The sequence below is a fragment of the Quercus robur genome, chromosome 7, assembly GCF_932294415.1.
Source record: "Quercus robur chromosome 7, dhQueRobu3.1, whole genome shotgun sequence".
In the NCBI taxonomy this organism is placed as follows: Eukaryota; Viridiplantae; Streptophyta; class Magnoliopsida; order Fagales; family Fagaceae; genus Quercus; species Quercus robur.
The window spans coordinates 9,955,582-9,977,063 of NC_065540.1; the positions used below are offsets into that span (position 1 = coordinate 9,955,582).

Sequence of the window (21,482 nt, forward strand, 5' to 3'; positions counted from 1 at the left end):
TTCTGCAAGTACATGTATTCTTTATTTATTAAAAATTGTCAAACCTCCGAGTAAGATGAAAAATACAAGAGAGGAGCTCAATGACGAATGAGTGGTTACAAGTTACAACTATGTTCATACATGATTAATAGTATACAGAAATAGATATTCCTGTGAAGCCAAATAATTGTTATTGAAAAGAAAATATAATTAGCAACCAATTGGAGCCTAATGTAAATGACCTCTGAGCTGTGCAGGAAGAGAATATGGGGAAGGAACTTGAAAGAACACTACAGTTTCACCATGAAAGAACTTTTACAACTGCACCCGCCCACTGCACTTGGATTTTCAGTCACCTGCACACAACACCAGAAGATAGCCACAGCTGTATCACTAGTATGACATAAGATATTTGTTGACACCTTATGATCAAACAAGAATCAGCACTAAGAAACAAAAATGAAATGGGGTGCAAAGTTTATCATAGAGTCAAGACCAAGGAGGACCTTGAAACTTGTTGAGTTACAAGCTAAATACCTAACCCTATGGTTTTTAAACTGGCTCCAGTTTACTGAAGGTTCATAATTTTGTGCAATTCTATTGAAAGAAAAGGATTTGTCCCTTCAAATTATGCAGAAAATAAATAAGGACCATTATTATATCACCTATTCACATTCAAAAATTGTAACTTCGTAAGTTGTGCTTAGCAAAGTCTACAAATAAAATTATTCCACATCATTGAACTGCATGACATGATGCTTCTAGAATTTTGTGGAATCCAATTGCTTAAGAGCATCTTCAGGAAGACCAAAACCAGTATAATGAACCATGTCGACTTAGAGAGTTAAGTTTTTTCTCTGAGCCAATTAAGACAGTACTAAGGCCCGAATTCCAGGTCAAAAACAGGAAATGGTAATAATATTCTGTTTTTGATAGGTGGAAATGGTTATAATATTCACTTTTGTATAATCCAAACAGCCTCTGCAGTTGAACTTTGTTAGCATTTCTTAGATATCTTTTGGCTACTACTGCCCACCTAGTAGAGTATGAACTTAAGCTCATAATTTATTAAATAGTTTTTTTTTTTTTTGATAAGTAATAATTTATTAAATAGTTTAGGTGATTATATGTTATGTATAAAATGTTTATGCTATCATAGATCAAGTCTATCTTGTACAAGGTCCCAAAATTTCCCTCAAAACTCACTGCACATTTATGCACTTCAATAGATAATATGACAAGAAACACTGAACAAAGAATATTTCTATCAAAAGATATTTCTATGGAGCTTTGTCTTTAGAACTTTTGGGATTTCGTGGGTTCCCTCACGATCGGTGGCAGATTTCCCCTTTGGTTGGTGGAATTGGTTGGGGAAGCACTCATCTAGCATTTGGAATTTAATTCCGTTGTCTTTGATGGGGTGTATTTGGAGGGAACGTAATCGGCAAACCTTTGAGGACTTAGATAGATCCAATGACCAGCTGCTTGCTCTTTTCACTGGTTCCCTTATTGATTGGTCTAAGGCTTGGGGACTCACATCTAGTGATTCTCTCTCTTTGTTCCTTAGCTCTCTTTGTCTTTGTAATTAGTTTTTCCTTTCTGTTTTTGCTTTTCTTTTCTTTTTTGTAATTTCTGTTTTGCTTTGTGCTAGTTTGCATAAAGTAGTTTATCGAATATATTTCTTTCTTACTTATAAAAAAAATAAAAATAAAAAAGATATTTCACAGTTATTATGCTAATACATTGATAAAACCTCTCCAAAACAATGAGTCACCCTGTTGTGATCACAAGTATTAATGCAATGTGTGCATTCAGATATCCAAAAACACAACAAAACTAAATTGACTTACCACAAAAGCCGCTCGGATCAGCTCCTCAACATAATCAACAGTCGCCCCTTTTATGAAATCGTATGAAATATTATCAACCACCAACTTAACTCCTTCCTTCTCAAAAACTCTACAAACATTTTTAGATAAGAGATTAAAGTATTAAAAGTAAAAAATTAAATATACTTATTATACTCAGTTTACAATTAAAACCAAAAAGGGTAGCCAAAACGCATACGCATACCGGTCATCTGAGTTGGCTTTGTCATCCAAATCAAAAACATATTGGAACCCAGAACAACCACCAGTTTCCACACACAAACGAAGCATCTTTTCATTACCCGATGCCTCACTAGCTTGCAGCTCTTTCATTCTCTGCAGAAATTAACATCTAAAGGCATCAACTTTCTGACAACAAATATGGAAAACCCAGAAATTTTTGACTCAGGAAATTTCATTTCCTACATTTTTAAAAAGAATATAGGTCCTGAGTTTCATTGATGCTTATATAAAACTCAGAATTCCCTAAAACTGTGCAGTAATCAACATCAAAAATGAAAAACCCAGAAAATTTTCTCCTAGGAAATTTCAGTTTCAACTGTTATGATTTTAATTTTTTGTTCCCTACTTTTATTAAATAGAATATATGTTCTGGGTTTCATTAATGTTTCAATAAAACACATAGACCACAAAAATCCCATTTCATATTCTTCTTCCAAAAACTCCACACTTCCAATGTCTTTTGATGAGTCATTCATATCCATGAAACAGACAAATCCAATAAATATCACAAATTTGAAAGACCCAATACATAAAATTGAAGCAAAAACAAAACCCAAATCCCAAATTTGTGAAATAGACCAAAAAAAAAATTTGAGAGAGAGAGAGAGAGAACATACTCGGACGCAATTTTCGGTCAAATGAATATCATCGGGGGAAGGAGATGGATCAGAAGAAAGGGATTGTTGAAGAGCAGAAGAGGAAGAACTGAGAAGCCTTTGGTTCTGTCGGATTCGACCAACCAAGTAAGGTGTCAGACGCTGAAACAGTAATCTCTGCATCTCTTTCTCTCTTTCTTTCTTTCTTTTTTTCTTTCTCAGAGACACATATGTTATATGTGTAGCTAAGCTAGCTTTGTTTTGCTGATTTTCTATTTTTGGGTTCCAAGAATTTCGATGCTGAGAGATTCTTGAACAAAATCTTTTCTTTCTCGCTTTTACAAACACACACACAAATCCAAACCCAACTTCTTGGAGTTTTTGTGGCTTGTGCCAAACAAACACCCTCACGCCCATGTCAGCAAACCATGTCGTTCTTCTCATTACTAAACTGCTTGTCGTTCTTGATACTAAATTTAAAAACTTTCCATTTTCGGTCCAGGACCAGACCAGACCGAACAGTAACTATATATACACACTTTTAAAGAGAGTTAAAAAAAAGTAGGGGTGGCAATTTGTGTTTGAGTGTCAAGTTTGTGTCGAGTCGATTTATGAGTATTTGATTAAATAGGTTGACCTTAACTCGACATGTTTATTAAACAAGTAATGATTCTTTAGCCCTAGCACAACATATTTATTAAACAGGTCAGTCGTATCAACTCATTTAACAAATTTTATCAAAGTAAAAAGAAAAAAAATATATACAAATTTTAGTATTAACTTTGTTAGGGTCATATTTTCTATTTATTAGCTAATCCTTTGACAAAATGCACTTTACTTGTAATTGAGTAGATTTAAGTTTGGTTTAATGCATCAAGAAGTGTGTTATTCAAACATAACAAGTGTCATCATTAAAGATATGAAGTTGATCCAAAAAACAAGTGAAGAAAAACTGTTTCATTAAAACTCAACACTAGTTGCTATCGAGGTTTAATGAGAGAGCTCGTCACAAGCTTGACACAAGCTCAATCTATCGAGACTTACGAATTCAGAATTCTCAAATCTGAATTTCAACCCATGATGACTTAAATGATTAGGGTTTCTTTCTCTACAACCCTAGTCATATATAAGGCTTATTTTAAAAGTCATCAAGTATGGAAACATAGACTTAGAACTCATATACTCATTGAGAAACTACTATGTTTTTGCGCCTTAGGATTTTGTAATCAAGTGCTTCCCAATCTTCAACGTTTATGAAGTGAAGAACTTTGTAGCCAACAATAATCAATCAAGTTGCTAGAGTTAGTCACGTACTGGGATCTGTGCAAAGGAGTTAGTTACAAATTGGAGATTTGTGCAAAACGAAGAAGTCTACTACAAGATCAAGTCCAATTGGGTATTGGAGTGAATGTTCAATTGTAAGTTGGTATTTTGGGATAGACGAGGGTAGTGGTAAGATTCCTTGTACTTGTAACCACTTGATTATTGATTAGTGGATTATTGAGAATGGTGACCTGAAATTCACTTAGTGGGGTTTTTGCCTTGTGAAAGGTTTTCTCCATTTGTCAACAAATCACCGTGTTATTTATTTCCACTGCATATTAGTTTATTTGTTGATTTGTTAGTGCCTCCACGATTTGCATGTAATTTGACCTAATCAATCAACTTTGGTAATTGAATTAATTAATCGGGGTCAATCTATAACCCAACAAATCCAATTGATTCAAACTATAAAAAACCAAACAAATAGATTTTTTTTCAATATAAAATTTATAACTAATGAGTAACGCATTATAAATAATTATTCAAAATTAAATAATATCTTAATATTACAAATAATTAATCACAATATGTCATACAAAAAACTACAACAACTAATAAGTTTATATATTTAGAATTTTGAAGGGTATATTGATAAAATGACATTTAAATAAATGGGTCAAATGAGTTTTGTGGGTTGGACACGTATATTAAATAGGCCAGTCATGTCAATCTAAATATGACATGATTCTGATAAGTCTTAACCCATAATTTACTAATTTTGTGTCGTGTAGTGTAGAGCTTGCGAGTTGTGTCGAGTTTGAGAGTCATGTCAAATTTTGCCACCGCAAACCCCCCCCCCCCCCCCCCAAACAAAAAAAAAGACAAAAAAAAAAAAAAATTCCAAAACCCAAACACAGGTTGCAACCACTCAATCTCACGTTGATTCGGTCAATGGCACTATCTGTCTTTAACTGGTGGCTCTCTCTCTCTCTCTCTCTAGCCTATAATCTTGAATGAATATTTCACACTTCCTTTATACATGACCTTGTCATCTTCTTATGGAGATGTACAACTGAGCTAAGCTATCTTAGTTGTTTGCTTCTTTGTGTTGAGACTCTGATTGAAAATGAATATGGGTTCAACTGAATTTGTTTGTGCCAAGGCTGTAAGGTAGATTCCCTTCCCATGCCAAAATAAGTTTGAGGCTGCTGCTAGGAACTTTATTTTAGGCAGTCTGGAAGTAGTGATTGAACAAATGTGGACATTGTGGTTGGCCCAAATTATGTATTATATATATTTTTTTATTAGTAAGTTACACACATACAGAAAAAGTCTTGAACTCACGACCTCACTCTCCCTCTAAAAAGTTATAAGGGGAGGAGGTGCCAGTTGAACTAGATCTCATTGGTAGTTGGCAGAAATTATATTTGTAAAAGGGAGATATGATTGCTCTTTTAAGACTACTCTTTAGAGTTCCATTTTTGTGTTTGATTTCTACATTGAAAGCTCAAATTTTTATGAAAACACAAGAACTTGTTTAGACCCCCAAATAAAAAAAATACGGCTAGATTGCTTTTACTCTTAATTAATCAAAGTGCGGAACAAGAGTAAATAAAGTGCAATGAACCGATAACTACTCTAGTGCATAAACATGAACAACAAACAATAAAAGTAAAGTACAAGAGTAAGGGAAGAGAGATGAAACTACATGATAACACCAAGGCATGTTATTGAAGAGGAAATCGAAGAATTCAGCGAAAAACCTCACTGCGACCCTCCAAGTCGAAATTGATCCACTAGAGAATAAAGTTGGAGTACACGAATAACAAAAGACCCTCCAAACCTCGTCTACCCAATGTACTTGAGCCCTTCAAGCTCCTGCTATTAACAGACTTCTCGGAGTCATGTCTTCTCTATCTTTCAAGATCCCGCAATACGCTTGATTGCATCCACCAAGCCTCACCAGCTTCTTTTGGCAAATCTCCAAAGCTTCCCAAGCTTCAAAACACTCATTACACTTTGAAAATGTGTGGGTTGTGTTTAGGTACAGATCTCTTACCTTGGGTAGTTCTTTATACAAAGACCCAACGGAGCTGCCTTTCTCTCCTATTACTGCACGATCTTGACTCTCACTTCTTCCACTCTTAGTCTTTTTTAACACGTTTCCAACAACCCCCTTCTCTTCCTTAACTTCTCATATTTATAGCCAAAAATTAGTGGGGAATTATGATTACTTTCATGGTTAGTGGGAAAGAAAGTCCAATGTCATTATTCATAAGTGAGTGTTAGTTGGGAGTGGGGTGTGGTAAGAGTGGCATTGAAACTAGTTCCCACCTTAGTAGATCTGCTCGGTAGCGATATTTCCCAAGGCACTGCCGGATAGCCGAGAATCGGTAAACCTAAGCAGTTGCCTTAATGTTCAGTAAGTGGTGCACCGGGCGTGATCCGGGTGAGGAGGTATGGTGCGTAATAATTAAGACCATTTGCTCAATGGGCTTTAAGGTGGTATGAGACCTGGGCCTATGGTCCTTGTGGGCCTAGGGCCCGGGCCTCAGGCAAAAAGAGGTTGGAGTCATGGGCCGCATTGTTGGGTCGGAACCCAAGGCCCAATTGGGCCTGGGGTTCGGGTGCCATACAATAAGGTTGATGACCGTCCACAAAAAACTCAAATGGAGATCTATTGGATGAACCAAGAATTCATAGGAATGTAGAATTAGACATTCTTTTTTTTTGGGGGGAAAAAAATTTCAATTTCAGTCTCCTGAACTAGCTTCCATGGTCTGTGATGTTGAGCATTCCTATTTCTACCTTTACTTCAAAATTCGTTTTTAGTGTTGGGGAGCGAGTCATTGATCAATTTAGGAGTACACCTAATCCTGATGTTATTGAGTCACTAGTTTGCACTAAAGATTGGTTGTATGGAGATAAAGGTAACACTATTTATTTTTACATTCACTTAATATTTAGTATTTATTATAAGACTTTTGCTAAATTTTTTATGTTTAAACTCATATTTTGGTGTAGAACTTGTACTGTTGCAATTAGATGATCTCACTGAAGATATCGTGAATCTGGATATCAACAAGAAGTGCAAGGATGACTCCTCATCAATTGATAGCTTTATCTCTTCTAATCATGTCTCTTGATGTTGCATTTTCTAAATATATGAACAATTGTTATTGTTGTTATGGAACATGAACTTTTAATTTGGAACTTGGCCTTGTAATTTTATTTTATGTAGGCACTTTTACTACTTTTTTGTTGTTATGTTTAGATCTCCAATTGTATCTACATTTAATTATTGGTGGCTTTGTTTGGAATCTAGTGTTATGTAATTCATGTAATTTATAAACATAGTATAATATATGAAAATTGCTAACAGGTTAGATTTTATTCTGTCCAGTAGTTGAACTTGAGGTAAAAGGTTTAAGTCTTGAATCTTACCATGCTATTCTGGTCTAATTGTGAAATTCTTCTTTTTTAAATCCTCGTTTCCAATCAGTGTGTACAAAATGATGATACAGATTCGAAATCATTTGTAAATTTTAGTTTTACATTGTCAGATCACGTAATACAAACACGAACGCTTAAGGCTATTGTTCCATCTATTCCTGTATAAAAAGCAAGGCATGATTCTTTGATAGTTCTCAAGTTATTCTCATATGCTTACTTTTGTAGATTTGAATGAAGCGAATGTTTCAAGAAATAGCATTGGTTTTCAAAAACTACAGGAAGTCTGAGCTAGTTTAGAGCCTGGAATTATAATTGTACATTTTTATCAAAGCATGAAACAATTCTAGGACTCACAAAAAATAAGAAAAAGAGATAAACATTTAACCTGAAATCTTGTAGTTCAACTGGTTGATGATATTTTATAGTATTTTTAACAGAAACATCCCGGATTCATATCTTTCATCCTGTTGTAACTATCAAAAATAATAAAAAAATAAATACAAGGTTGACATTTGAATGGTGTTACGTAACTTTTGTGGATAACTTAGAATCATATACTTGCTTAGGTTTCTATTAGTAATAGTAGTGTTCCAAAGAGTTTGACAGGGTGACTACTTTTGGTATTTGAAACATCATCTAGAGCAGATGCAAAATTTATGTTATTCTTATTGATGAATTAAGTACATAATTTTTTTTCCCGACATTTCTCACATTTTACTGATGCAATAAGTTGTGATTGATTGGAAATAAATAACATCACATGAGCCTACACTTTTATTATGCAACAATTACAATATGAAAAATGTACTTTTTAGGCATGGGCCTATTTGGTCAGCTTGTTCAAACAACAATTTTCACATTTCAAAATATACTTACACATATTTTAACACACTTTTTTACCTTCACGTATTTCAAAAAATTTCAAACAGTAATTCTCAAACTCACTTACCAAACGGGATTCGGGTCCTAATTATACTTTTACAAAATATTGAAGCAAAAATGAGACATTTTACATTCTAATTATAATTTCTAGTAAGGGAGTTGGTACTCATTGAAATCCTTGCAAGTCCTAGCTAACTGAGGTGGTATTATACTTCTTCTCCACAAAAACAAAAATGTGGTATTTTACTATTATGTATAACATGATGCATGCAAAGTCCTCACATATGGATAGATCCCACAGTAATTTTTATTGTTATTTTTTCTTTTTGGAGAATCGGTCTCATACTATTTTATTTGAGAAACAAACTTACGATTAAATACATACTTTACTTACACTCTCTCATCAAACTCAAACACATTACTTAACCCAAAATAAATAAATAAATCCTCTAAATATTTTTAATAGAAACATTCATGGTTCATATCTCCATTTCGTTGTAACTATCGAATTATCCGAAAATAAATAATAAATCCTCGTGAATTCTTTTTTTTTGGTGCCTAAGACACCCATTTCTAAAATAAAAAATTATATATTTCTCTTTTCTTAAAATTATATATTTAATCCTTTAATTTCGATTTTTGCTTTTTTATCCTTTTCACAGCGGGACGTGCTTCTCTCCCGTTTGTTATCATCCAGTTCTCTCTCGTCTTTTCCATCTCTTCCCAAAGCTTGGAGTGGACTGCAAAATCGAAACTTTCTTCATAAATTTCCCTGCTTGCCAAAGCTTCTCGAGTGACTGTGTCCTCAAATCGGAGCAAGACTCGGTACGCTCTCTCTCGTTCGAAACTGGGTCTTTCATTTTACTCAATATTTGATATATATTGTTGTAAAATATTTGCATATCTTGTTTGTTTCAGTTTGATTGACAGTAATTGATTGATTTTAGCTTCCAATCTCTTGTGCCCATCACAAGTTTTATTCTGCATAATTGCATTTAGATGAGAACAAGTTTTATTCTTGCATATCTTGTTATTCTTGCTTTTCTCCTCCTTGTGTTTGCTGTGCTTTGTTGTTATGCTATTTGTGAATGGGTATTTGATGGGTTGTGGGTTTTGATGCTTGTTTACTATAATTCTCTAGTTGGTTGCTGAGAAATAGAGGAATGTAATGTGTTTTCAACTTTTAGATATTGGGCCCTTTTGTTTTAACTCTCTGTTTGATTGCTGAAAAAAAAAAAATGAAGGAATGTAATGGAAAATTGGTTTTTTTATGTGTAAATCTTGGATCCGTCTGTGTCTAATTTTGTTTTGGTGTTGATATGAAGGTGTCAATGATGGTGTTTGGTGGTGTTGATAATAGGGAGGTTCAAATTAACCGTTAAGAGCGAGAGAGAATAGCAAACATGATTTGGGAATGCTCATTACCATTGATGCACTATATTTATGATGTAAACTTTTCATGATATAATGTTTTTTTATACACAATACTTTACATTTTTTTATGTTTGGTTTTTATTTAATGGATGTGAATTTGAATGCATGTCAATTTTTATGTATCATTTTCCATTCATGACTTAATTTATAAAACATTGGTAGGCGGTCGTGCACACACGCAATTAACTGCAATTTTCCATTTGTGTTATTTTATGTTGTGTGACTGTATATGCTTGTAAAATTAACGATCATCTTAAAAAATGTTATTATAGCGACCCTATTTAATTTTGGTATCATTGGCAAAAAATGCTTTCTACACTTTTTAAAACCAAATTGCAATTTCGTTCAGCATAATTACATTTTAGTAAATCTTTCAGCATAATACCAAACACAAACTTTTAGAAAAATACATTCTTTTATGATACATTTTTCTAAATGCATTATGCTAGAACATATTCCCTTATTAGAGTTACCAAATGCAGCCTTATTGATTAGGAATCCCCTTCTAGAGGTTATATTTGTGAATGCAGGTCCTACTAGTGTTCTAGATCTGTTATGATTGCCTGTGTGTTAAATGCAAACTTTGTGATAGTATTGATGCATATGCTATGTGCCGTTTTTTAGAGGAGGATAGTAGGTTTGCACTCCATGCTTCTTCAAAGGACTGTTTTTTGCAATTCAACTATCCATACGTTATTTTTACTCGTGTGGTCAATGCAACAGTTATTTGAGTTTTTTAGGCCATGACTTGGACTTTATTTTTCATAAACCAGCAGTGCTTAAGCTTTTAAACAGGGGAGGCAAGGCCTTCTTTCTGTACTTAGTTTAGAGGGGCTGGTTATGCCGTGCAATTTGATTAGAACCGATGCACTTATATATAACACTTGCTATTTTTGTGCTTCCAAAGAAATATTTATAACTCTTTATGGATCTAATGCTTTCTTGTTATTTATTCTAATGAATGGTTCCAGTTCCTAATAAGTTAGGCAAAGAACTGAAGTACTTTCGAAAAGATGCATGCCAGTAACTTGTCTAGTGAAGAAGAGAAGTTTCAGGTCCGAAAATTACAGATCTCAGACAAAAACAAGGGTTTCATAGAGCTACTGAGGCAACTAACTGTTTGTGACTCTGTATCTGACAAAGACTTTGAAGATCGATTTCGGGAGCTCAGCGCCCTTGGAGATGACCACATTATTTCTGTGATAGAAGATGAATCTTCTGGGAAAATTATTGCAACTGGGAGCATTTTCATTGAGAAAAAGTTTTTGAGGAATTGTGGCAAAGTTGGGCACATTGAAGATGTTGTAGTTGACTCCAATGCTCGAGGGTTGAAATTAGGCAAGAAAATTATTGCGTTCCTCACAGAGCATGCTCATTTGATGGGATGTTATAAGGTGATTCTTGACTGCAGTTTGGAGAATAAAGCGTTCTATGAGAAATGTGGCTTTAAACAGAAAGAAATTCAGATGGTTAAGTACTTTATTTGATTTATTTTTGTATCACTTACAAACCATTTTTGGCAGCGGTTGTTGTCTAATTGTATTTCGAGAAATTTTTTTTTTCAATTGGAATGAGGCTAACTCTCTCTGTGCATGGTGACTAATTCAGATTACTTATTTTATTGCAGTTGATTTTGTTGCATCAAGAAGTGAATCCGTTACAGGATATAGTTTTGCTGTTGTTATTAGTATCAAAATGCTTGATTATAATGTGAATTTGACTATTTGAGTACATTGATATACCCTTAACATGTTCTTTATATTTGGAGTAGCAAGTTGTAACCACCAAATTGTCAAGGCTGCTGCTGTTATCTCTGGTTGCAAAGTGAACACGATAATAAATGTTGAAGCTTATTTTGCTTTGCTTCTTTTGCCTTTTATGCAGTGAAGACATAATTTGAAAATTGAAACCATCAATTTTTCCTTAGAATCAGATGTACAGTGATCAAAAAACGATTTGCTGCTGGCATGGTAAACGAGGCCCTATTAAACCTGACCTTATTTTTCAGATTTCGTGGATTACCACATCGACTGCCAATTTTTGCAGAAGCAAAACCCATCAACAACAAAGTGTGACTTGAATGCCAGAAATCATTGCAGCAATTGCTGTAGCTAGTACTGACCTATAATCTTATTCAATATGAACTAGAATTATGTCTCAAAAGTTTTTTTTTTTCTATAGGGTCAAAACTCAAAAGATAGTGCTTATTATGATGGTTAATCTTCATAAAAAAACAGCTTCTCCGGGGGAAACAAATAGTCTTTTTGGCTCTCGAAAAACAGCTGTACCTGGTGGAGAAAGTGTGACAAAGTGAAAGCTTTTGTGCTGTTAAGGATCTTAAGGTCAACATGGCAAATTGCAATAACAATGTCTTGGTTGGTTTATTTACTTTTAATTGTTCTTCTCTTTTTGAAAAATACGCTATCCTTTCATAAAGATAAGGAGACAACATTGTTGCTGAAATTGAACTTGAACTTTTTCCGCGTGACATTTGGGTGTCTTTCTTTGGAGTTGAAATAAAGTGGATGAAAAATTTTGAAGAGAAAATAAGATGTAAAACTTTTTTAGAGTGTGTTTGGTTAGATAAAGGGGAAGGAAAATAAATAATAGAGCCAAGTGTTTTATCTCCGGGCTTGGTAAAAAATTTACTCTCCAAAATAGAGGGAAACAAATATTTGGACAAAAAACTCCCCTCTCTAACGTGCTAGGTACTGTTTACCGTCTTTTTTTTTCGTTTTGTCTTCTTCTGTTTTACGTGTCGGCTGTTTCTTTTCTTTTCTTATAAATTTCCTTCTTTAGTTTTTTTTTTTTTGTCCTTTTCCTTTTTTTTAATCTCCTTTAGTTTTTTTTTGTCGTTTTTTTTTTTTATAATTATAAATTTCCTTCTTTAGCTTTTTTTTTTCCTTCTTTGTACATTTTTAATGCTTTTATTTTTTTTTTCATTTGTATTTTTTTCTTATTTGTTATTGTATTTTTTTTATCTATTAGAGGCATGAAAGTAAATTTATACAAACTATATTTTCTATCTTTCCATTTTTCTACTATCAAACCAAACACCATGAAGAAAAACTAAAAACTTTTTTATATATCATCTTTCCATTTTCTATTCTTCCATTTTTCCACCCCTCCAACCAAATGAGCCTTTAAGTTGTGATTGCATTTATAGGGTGTTTGACAAACCACACAATTGGTTAGTTCTTATATAGTTTTCGAGCGCAAGTAATAGCTTATGAGTAATGACACTTCCATGGTATCTTAGTATGTGATCCAAATTCTATTTCTCATTCCTCCACTATCTACCCATCTCTAAAAAGAAAAAGAACAAATTTAGAAGTAAAATTTTTTTTCCACTCTAATTCCTACTCTACCAATGATCCAATTGTAACAATCATTCTAATTTATATGCTCATAGTGAGCTTCTTGAGAACATTACAAAGAAATTCATTTCCATAATTACATAACATATGTGAGACAAGAGAATTAAACACACATTTGAAGAAATTATCAACCTTGTTAACCCCCAAAAAAATAAGTTTCCACAATTCGATTAATATAGTAAGCTGTAATTGAACTAAATGTTACTTTCACGTGAACTCTTCACTGATACTATATTTATTATGCATCAATTATAAATTTGTAACAAGCACATCAATAAATAAATAAAATAAAATAAAAAAATGTATTCCTGGATTTTTTGGGCTGGTTCCCAGTCTTCTTCTTTTTTTCTTTTTTCTTTTCATTTTTGTATTTATTGATAAATTGATAAATCTTACAAATTCTTTGGACGTGGCAAAATGTGATTAGGCCATGCATCCCACATAACGTGATCACATCAACACATGATGGCTACTCTTTTTTGATGGCTGCTCTTTCCTTGGCTAGTACACCTCAGCTTTACCTTTCACTTTCGTTTCAACTATTTCACCTGCTTATTTTGTTATTTTTGTTATTTTTGTTTTGTTTTTTTTTTTTTTTTTTTTTAAGCCTGCTTATTTAGTTATTAGAGCATTCACATCAGCAGCTCCTGTATAAATGTATAAAATACACATTTAGGCTACCTTTACACATTTTGAACCAAAAAACGCACTACATCAGTCAATTTAAAATCGTGTATAATCATCTAAAATTTTCAACGAGCTACTGTACTGTGTAAATTTACACAAGCACTGTAGCATGTGTATTTAGTTTTTTATTAATTTCCGTTCGCACCAATTTTTCTCTCTCTTCTCCGTGCACAACGACCTCAACTCCTCATCTTCTTTTCCTCAGATGCACATAAACACACCTACACACAAACACATCCACACAGAAAAATCAACACAGAGATACACTTGCTAAAAAAAAAAAAAAAAAGATACACAAACACACCCACACACAAACAAACCCAAACGGAAAAACAAAAAAGAGACAGATCGGTGCTTATCGGAACGATCAGAGCTCGTGGGTATGGGTCTTGCCTGATCGGAGCTAGGGAGATCGGTGCTTGTGGGTCGGAGCTAGGGAGAACTAAGCTGTGGATCGGTGCTTGTGATTGGAGCTGTGGATCGGTGCAGCTGTGGATCGATACTTGTGATCGGAGCTGTGGATCGGTGCTGCTGTGGATTGATGCTTGTGATCGGACCTGTGGATCGGTGCTGCTGTGGATTAATGCTTGTGATCGGTGCTATAGATCGGTGCTAGTGATTGAGATGATGTGGATTGGTTTGTGACCGAGAGGGAGAGAGATGAGTATAGAGAGATAGACCGAGAGGGAGAGAGTGGGTATGGAGAGATGGAAGAGAGAGAGCAAGAAATAAAAAAATATGGTAGAGAGAAAGAGAGAGCGCGTATAAAAATGGGTAAAATGGGTTAGTTGAGAGAAATAATAAAATAATTGAGAAAATTGATTATTTAAATAAGAGAGGTGATAGAATAGATGAACTGACGTAGATGTTTTGTAAAAATAATAATGTAAAATAAAAAAAGTTAGTTTTTGATGTAAAATAGACAAAATCTTTTAGAGGAGCTGACGTGAATGCTCATAGTTATTACACCTTAAATGGAAACCAAAACAACCTGTTGGGTTGTGTATAAAACTTGAAAAAAAAATATCCTTTCTTTTTTTACTTTAACCCACAAAGCCCAAACCCTCCATTTTTATTTTCTCTCAAATCTCAACCATTCTTTGTAACTATTTCGAGATTCAAAATTTCCACTATATGCTATTGCTTTCAATTCCATTTCTACTCCATTACAAGTATTTGATCTTTTTATAAAAGAACGTGCCTTTTCTTTATTGAGGAATATGTTTCTATAAATGATTCTAAGCTTTCATTACATACCCATTTCCTTTCAAAGTTGAGGGTGCGAATTTTTTTTTTTCTTTTCCTTTCTTTGTTTTTTTGGGTAAATGTAATTATTGACATGGGTTCGAGCTTGAATCAATGGGAATCGGACCCTTTGTTTTCTGCAGCCGAGGTTGTCCAAGACTCTGCAGACAGGTCAGTTTTTGTTTTCTGTATTCGTTTTTGGAAGTGTTTTTATTGCTTTTGAAAGCAAGAAAGTTTCCCTTTTGAGAAGTTCTTTGTGGGTTTAATGAAAATCTGAGGTTTTTGTGGCAAATGGGTGTTATGTTAAGCACTTAGATACAGATTAAAAAAAGAAAAGAAAAAGAACTTTGGTAGTTGCACTTTTGAGTTTGTGAATCTGTTGCTTTCCCATATTGTCTATAATCGTTCTTTTGGAAAATAAAGCAAGAAAGTTTGCTTTTTGAAACGGTTTTTGTGGGTTTAGTGATAATCTGAGTTTTATGTGGCAAAAGGATGTTATGTTAAGCACTTAGATACAGATAAAAAAAAAAAGCACTTAGGTAGTTGCACTTTTGAGTTTGTGTGTGTTTGAATCTATTGCTTTCCCATATTGTGTTCTTTTGGAAAATAAAGCAAGAAAGTTTGCTCTTTGAAACGTTTTTTGTGGGTTTAATAATAATCTGAGGTTTGTGTGGCATAAAGGTGTTACGTTAATCATTTGGGTAGTTGTACTTTTGATCTTCTTTTTTTTGGGTGAATTTATTGCTTTCCCAGATTGTTTATAATCGTTCTTTTGGTTTTAATGAAAAATTAGGGAAATCTACAAGAAATAATGGAATGAGTTGGGCAAGTCTTCTAGGGGTGCAAATATTGTCATATTATGTAGTGCAAGTTTAAGGATCATACATTGCTACTTGTTTTGATTTTAAGTATAGTAGATAAGATTCTCTATGGCTCAGAATTTGAATTTCTTTTTGGTGGGTTCGAAAATTTGCATGAGGTATAAGAAGATGCTTCCCTAATGGTTCTTTGGAACTTCACCACCAAAAACAACATTTGCTTTTTGGTTGCTTTCTTAATCTGAAATTTGAAAACTCTTGAGCAGTTTGGATTGAGGACGAGGGAGGGGGAGTGGAATAGAAACAAGCCATTAGAGTAGTTCTCTTAACACAACAAATAAATATGATAACTTCACACGTTGCATATGCATTAGACACTTCCCTTTTTGTGTAATAGGTTCATCTTCCTAAAATATTAAGTTAATATGATTCAATTCTTTGCTTGGTTTAACATTTGGGATGATATTAATTTATCCTAGAATCTTTAGTTATATTGATCCAGTTCTCTGTTTTATTTTTGGCATTTAGGATGGAATCAATTTTCCGACTTTTGTTGCATGAGCGAAGTCTTGTTCAAGTTGAACATCCAGACCCAAAGCTTCTTTTGTCACTTGATTATCATAGGCGTGATCTTGCAACAACCCTTGAAACAGCAAAATGGCAGGTGTTTATTAATGTTGACCTCCATGTCCTATGTATATGTGTGTGTGTGTTTGATTCTTTACTTTTGTTTATCTTAAACTGGTTATTATCTCTAATCAGTTGGAAGATTTTGAAAGAGCAGTCAACTTGTCATCAATGAAAGACAAATCTCAAATGCGGGAAGACATAACTTCCGGACACAAGCAATTTGTCAGAGCCATCAGGGAACAAATCATTCATGTGGAGAAAAACGTGGAGGATACTTCATTGCGAGTTCCCATGAGAAATACCGAGTGGGTTAACTTGAATGAACAAGATAGAGATGGGTTAGCATTGTTTCTTTCTGGGGGAAATCCTAACGAAAACTTCAATCGTTATGATTCAGAAGACAGTAGTATGTTGAAAAGATTTATTGATCCAACCACAGCATCAAGTTCAAAAGACAGTGTGTCTGGGCTCATTGAACACAGCAGCAGAGAAATTGAAAACCTGAATATTAATGGGGTTTCACATATCAACCACAACCTTGATCCCAGGAAGGGGAATAACCTGAGGAGGGTGGGCTCTCATTATTCTACAAAGTTGGGTTTTGAAGCACCAGATTGTCTTCAAGAGACCTCTTGTATCAGACATGGTGAAGATGAGAGTTGGGACCTGGAAGCTAATGAACGCAAACCTAAAAACTTCTTCCATGAGAACAAGTTGCGAGGAATTCAGAGCAGATTGAATGTATTTGGTTTCTTGAATAACTTATGGACAGCATCTGTGAACAGGGTCACTAGGAATTATACGAAGAGGTTAAAAGATGGAGAAGAGCAAAGGGATTCCCCAACATACATTGACGTTTCTCATGGGGCACAGGTAATTTTAACTAGACCATGCTGATGACGCAATGCATATACACAGTTTATACCGCATAAATGGGTAATCAACCTCTGGCAAAGCAGTGAATACTGAATATAGTGCCACCGGAAACACTTTGGTCCCATTTCAATGAATATATGCATAATGGTTTTATTTAGAATAATGATGATATTTTGTGGATGTGTGCTGCACTAAAATTTATGAAATTTTTTCATAAATTGTTGAAAGTGGAAATTAGGGGTAAAAGTGGAGTTTTTTGTTAATTTTATTTTATTTTTAAATATTTTTCTTTCTGTCTAGCAATTCACTAGTAAGGAGAGACACCACACAGTCCACAAAGTAGACTCTTTACATTAAGGAATAATAAGGAAGATTGAGTTATCATTTGGCTATAACCTGTGTTTGCACTATATGAAATGACCCCGTTTGCACTGACAAATGCGTTCCTAAAATCCACTTGAACAAGTGTAGGAAAGCACTTGTTAAAAGGGAATATAGGGTGTAGTGAAGTATCTTATCATCATTTTTCCTGAGATACAAAGTCATGCATTACATTTAATTTTGAAATGCTGCTATAGGATGCATATTATGATGATTATTCTTATTTGATAAGAAATTATAGTGTATTCACAAGAGGAAAAATGAGTACAGCCCCTGTACATGAGGTATGCAACAGATACACAAAAGAAAAAAGAAAAAGAGGAAAATAAGGCTAATATCAGTTCTCATCTGCAATGATCTGTCAGATGAAAGAGAGATCATTATGACAAATTTAAGGAGTCTGTGTCTGCAAGTGTATAAGCATGAACCACTAAACCCCCCCCAAAAAAAAAAGAAAAAAGAAAAAGAAAACCCACCAAAAAAGAAGAAGCAATGATCTCTTATCTGACATGTTATTACCAGACATTTTATTGAGTCTTACTTTCTTGCTTGCTGTTATGGTAAAGGAAAGAATATAATTAAGAAGGTATAAGCTTGTAACTGCCAAGTGCCAAGTTTCAACTTTTTATTATTGGATAATTAAGAAGATGCTAGGCAATGGTCCTTGGACCAAATGTTATTTCCTACACCCATAAATAAGAAGCGGATGGTGAATTCACGGAATCCATTTTTTGTCGGTATGTGGACTATATTTACCTAAGAAAAAAGGAAGAAAATAAAGTGGAAGATGCTAGGGATTCAAAACCCCCATCAATTTAATGTGTTTTCAAATTCTTTTTAGTATGTGGGTTACACTCTTCTTTGTTTCAGTTGTGCATGAAGATAGAATATCACTTGACCATTTCTGATTCCGGCAGGATTGAATAAGATTTATATTTTGTGGATGGAAGTGCCAAGCCTTATCAAGATTTACTTTTCTTCGTGCTTATTGGTGTGGGTCTCTTTGACAGGGTCAGCATTTAGCTTCTGGATATAGCAATTCCCAAGGAATATACTCAAGTGTGTTGACAAAGGTTATGATCTTGTGCAACTGGCTTGGGGCATGTTGGGCAAGATATCAAAGATCTCCCTTCTATGTTCAAGTTAATAAAAAATCAATTCCATTGATATTGATGATATTATTTATAGTCATAATTTTAGGTAAGCACATTTGCACTTAAAATTCATTTTACTTTTCTACTTGTCGCTCGTATTAGTTATCAATCTAGTTAAATAACATAGAATTCGCCATAGGAAAAAAAGGTATTGTTTTGCCATGCTTATCTTCTGCATGAAATGCTTGCTCATGCAATCACTAAGTACCAATGCCTTTGTATTTTATTGCACTGTAATGCTTCTTTTTGCTTTAAGACATTTTTTTTTTTTCTATTCAATAAGCTTATTCATTTCTTTATGCTCTTCGTACTATCATGGTATTTTATGCACTGCACCATTCTATCCCTATACTTCTTAATTGGTCAAAGGATATATTTATCATCTTAAGATCACATATTATAGGGTGTTTTTTTTTTTTTTTTTTTTTTTTTTTTTCAACTATTGTGATCCAAGGAGCACCAAAAATATTTCAGATTTTAATTTTGAATTTGAAATTATTTTTCTTCTTGAATTTGGTTTTTAATGTTGAGATTTTTATGGGATTTAATTAGATATTTCATATGGATGTAATCCTTGAATACCTATTAAACTAGTACTCTTGTAATCATGAAAGACACTAGAATTGGAATTAGAAATTCATGGTATGTGTTTCTCTTTGTATGGTGGTGATGTTAAACACACTTAGGTAATGATGCCTAAGGTTTTCAGGCAGATTGTAGGTGGTGAAGCCTAGCATTTTTTCTGTTTTTTTTCTTTTCCTCTTTATCTCAATATTCCTACCCTTGTTCTACATCATGTTGTGACTTGAACCCTACAAGTATTGAGAATATTCAGAAAATATGAAGATTTTCATTTTCATGACTATGCAGATATATAATTAGATATCGTTTCTTTTTCAGAGTTGATGTTAGATATAAAACTGATCTCTGCTTAAATATGCTCTTTCATGCAGGTATGTTGGTATCCCGAATAGCTTAAGGGCTGTATTTTTTGGTACATACTACTATCCATGTATAGGGATGTCTTTGCAATGCCTTAGCGATGGTGGGAATTATTGGTTCTGAACTGCTAATTTTCCTACTTCCTGACATCCATTTTTCTTGCCTGGGTGCAAACAACTAATCTGTTCTCTGTAGACATTTCTGTACCTTTGGGCATCAATTTATACCATTCATTGATCATGTGATCATCATCGTTTCTACTAGCAATGCATATTTGAAAGTTTTAGACTGATTTATACAGCACTTGTCTGTAAAAAACTGGTATTGGTTTTGCTAATGGGTGTTGCTGATGGGTTTTTACACAGGTTACAATTGCAGGCTTTGCTTTTTAGCACTGCATGTGTTGATACAGTGGTTGATTAGTCAGTGTCCATTCTATGTATTGTAATTAGTAGGAAAGGTCTATGGAGTTGTCATTTTCACAGTTAATGTTACTACCCTTCCTGGGCACTATCTTGGGTCCAAAGAGGTTAAAATGTTGGGTACAATCTTTGTTGAAAGGAACTCCAGCTCTCACTTCTCATAGATACATCCGCCTGATAGATTTGAAACATGACTATAATAGCTTCAGCCCCTCCCCAATTAGAGGTTCAATATTGTATAAGGGATATACAGTGTAAAATATGTAAGGTAATTTATAGATAGGCTTTCACATGTGACTGGCCACATGGTCACAAAACAAGTATATAACAAAAACTATCAAATGATAACTTCATTCTACTTTATAAGGGCCTTGATAGAAGAGAGCAAAGTGGAGAAAGGAATTTCATCTGCCTCTCAATCATCTGGTCTTTATCTCTTAGATATACCAAATGGAAGCAATTGGATAGACACGTTCCAAACAGTTTTTCTTTTTTTGGGGGGGTGGTGGGGAAGAAGTTCTGGGGGCAGATTTACCATTGCCACCACCCTCTAAAATCTTACTTTAATACAATATTGGTAATGCGACTTGCTAGTTCAAATATGGCTGATGCTCAGAGTTATATTGAAGCTTTGATGATTTAGCACACTAAAAAGTTTCCTCGCTCACATTGAATGTCATCTATACGACTATATCTATATAATATTTAAAAATTGAAGTGTATCATTTATTTTTGTTTCACTCTTATTGAGTCACATTAGCATTGCATTTTGGTCCTTTCAGTTTACTTTGATCCATTTTAATTATAAGATCAATTAGTAAATAACTAAATTAGTTAATTTAATTATTTTGTCCAAATCTACTAGAACATGAAGTCATTTAAGCATTTTTTAAATTAATACTAATCAAAGAATAAAATCTTTTAATAATGCATCTTATGAATGTTTTCATTTAAAATTTTAATATATAAAGAACATTTAAATGATATAGTTTATTCTTTCTAAAAAAAAAAAAGTATAGTTTATTAGCTAAAAAATTTACAAAAGTGATATGATTGGTTAGTTTCACATCAACAGTAAAATAAACAAATTCCTAATTATTTTTTAGTGATAATGTAGTTAGTATAAATTTTACTATATACAAGTCTTACAAATCTATATAATATCTACAAATTAGTGTAGCATTTTAGTCCACTTAGGTCATTTTGGTCCACTTCAGTCCATTCATTTAATT

General features: G+C 33.7%; 3 protein-coding genes across 3 annotated transcripts; 2 read left to right on the forward strand and 1 right to left on the reverse strand.

The window, feature by feature from the left end:
* On the reverse strand, positions 1-3,052 carry LOC126692134 (iron-sulfur assembly protein IscA-like 2, mitochondrial). Its single transcript, XM_050387627.1, has 4 exons — positions 2,708-3,052; positions 2,053-2,183; positions 1,830-1,938; positions 1-335 (listed from the first exon to the last, which is right to left on the reverse strand). The coding sequence occupies exons 1-4, from the start codon at positions 2,867-2,869 to the stop codon at positions 270-272; spliced, it is 468 nt and encodes a 155-aa protein (XP_050243584.1). The 5' UTR covers positions 2,870-3,052; the 3' UTR covers positions 1-269.
* A 5,869-nt stretch (positions 3,053-8,921) lies between these two features.
* On the forward strand, positions 8,922-11,344 carry LOC126692135 (glucosamine 6-phosphate N-acetyltransferase-like). The gene is made up of 2 exons (XM_050387628.1): positions 8,922-9,109; positions 10,690-11,344. Exon 2 carries the CDS (start codon positions 10,732-10,734, stop codon positions 11,203-11,205), a length of 474 nt encoding a protein of 157 aa, XP_050243585.1. The 5' UTR covers positions 8,922-9,109; positions 10,690-10,731; the 3' UTR covers positions 11,206-11,344.
* A 3,466-nt stretch (positions 11,345-14,810) lies between these two features.
* LOC126692136 (uncharacterized) lies at positions 14,811-20,235 on the forward strand. The gene is made up of 5 exons (XM_050387629.1): positions 14,811-15,198; positions 16,374-16,509; positions 16,608-17,348; positions 18,743-18,932; positions 19,840-20,235. Exons 1-5 carry the CDS (start codon positions 15,122-15,124, stop codon positions 19,863-19,865), a joined length of 1,170 nt encoding a protein of 389 aa, XP_050243586.1. The 5' UTR covers positions 14,811-15,121; the 3' UTR covers positions 19,866-20,235.
* The last annotated feature ends 1,247 nt before the right edge of the window (positions 20,236-21,482 follow it).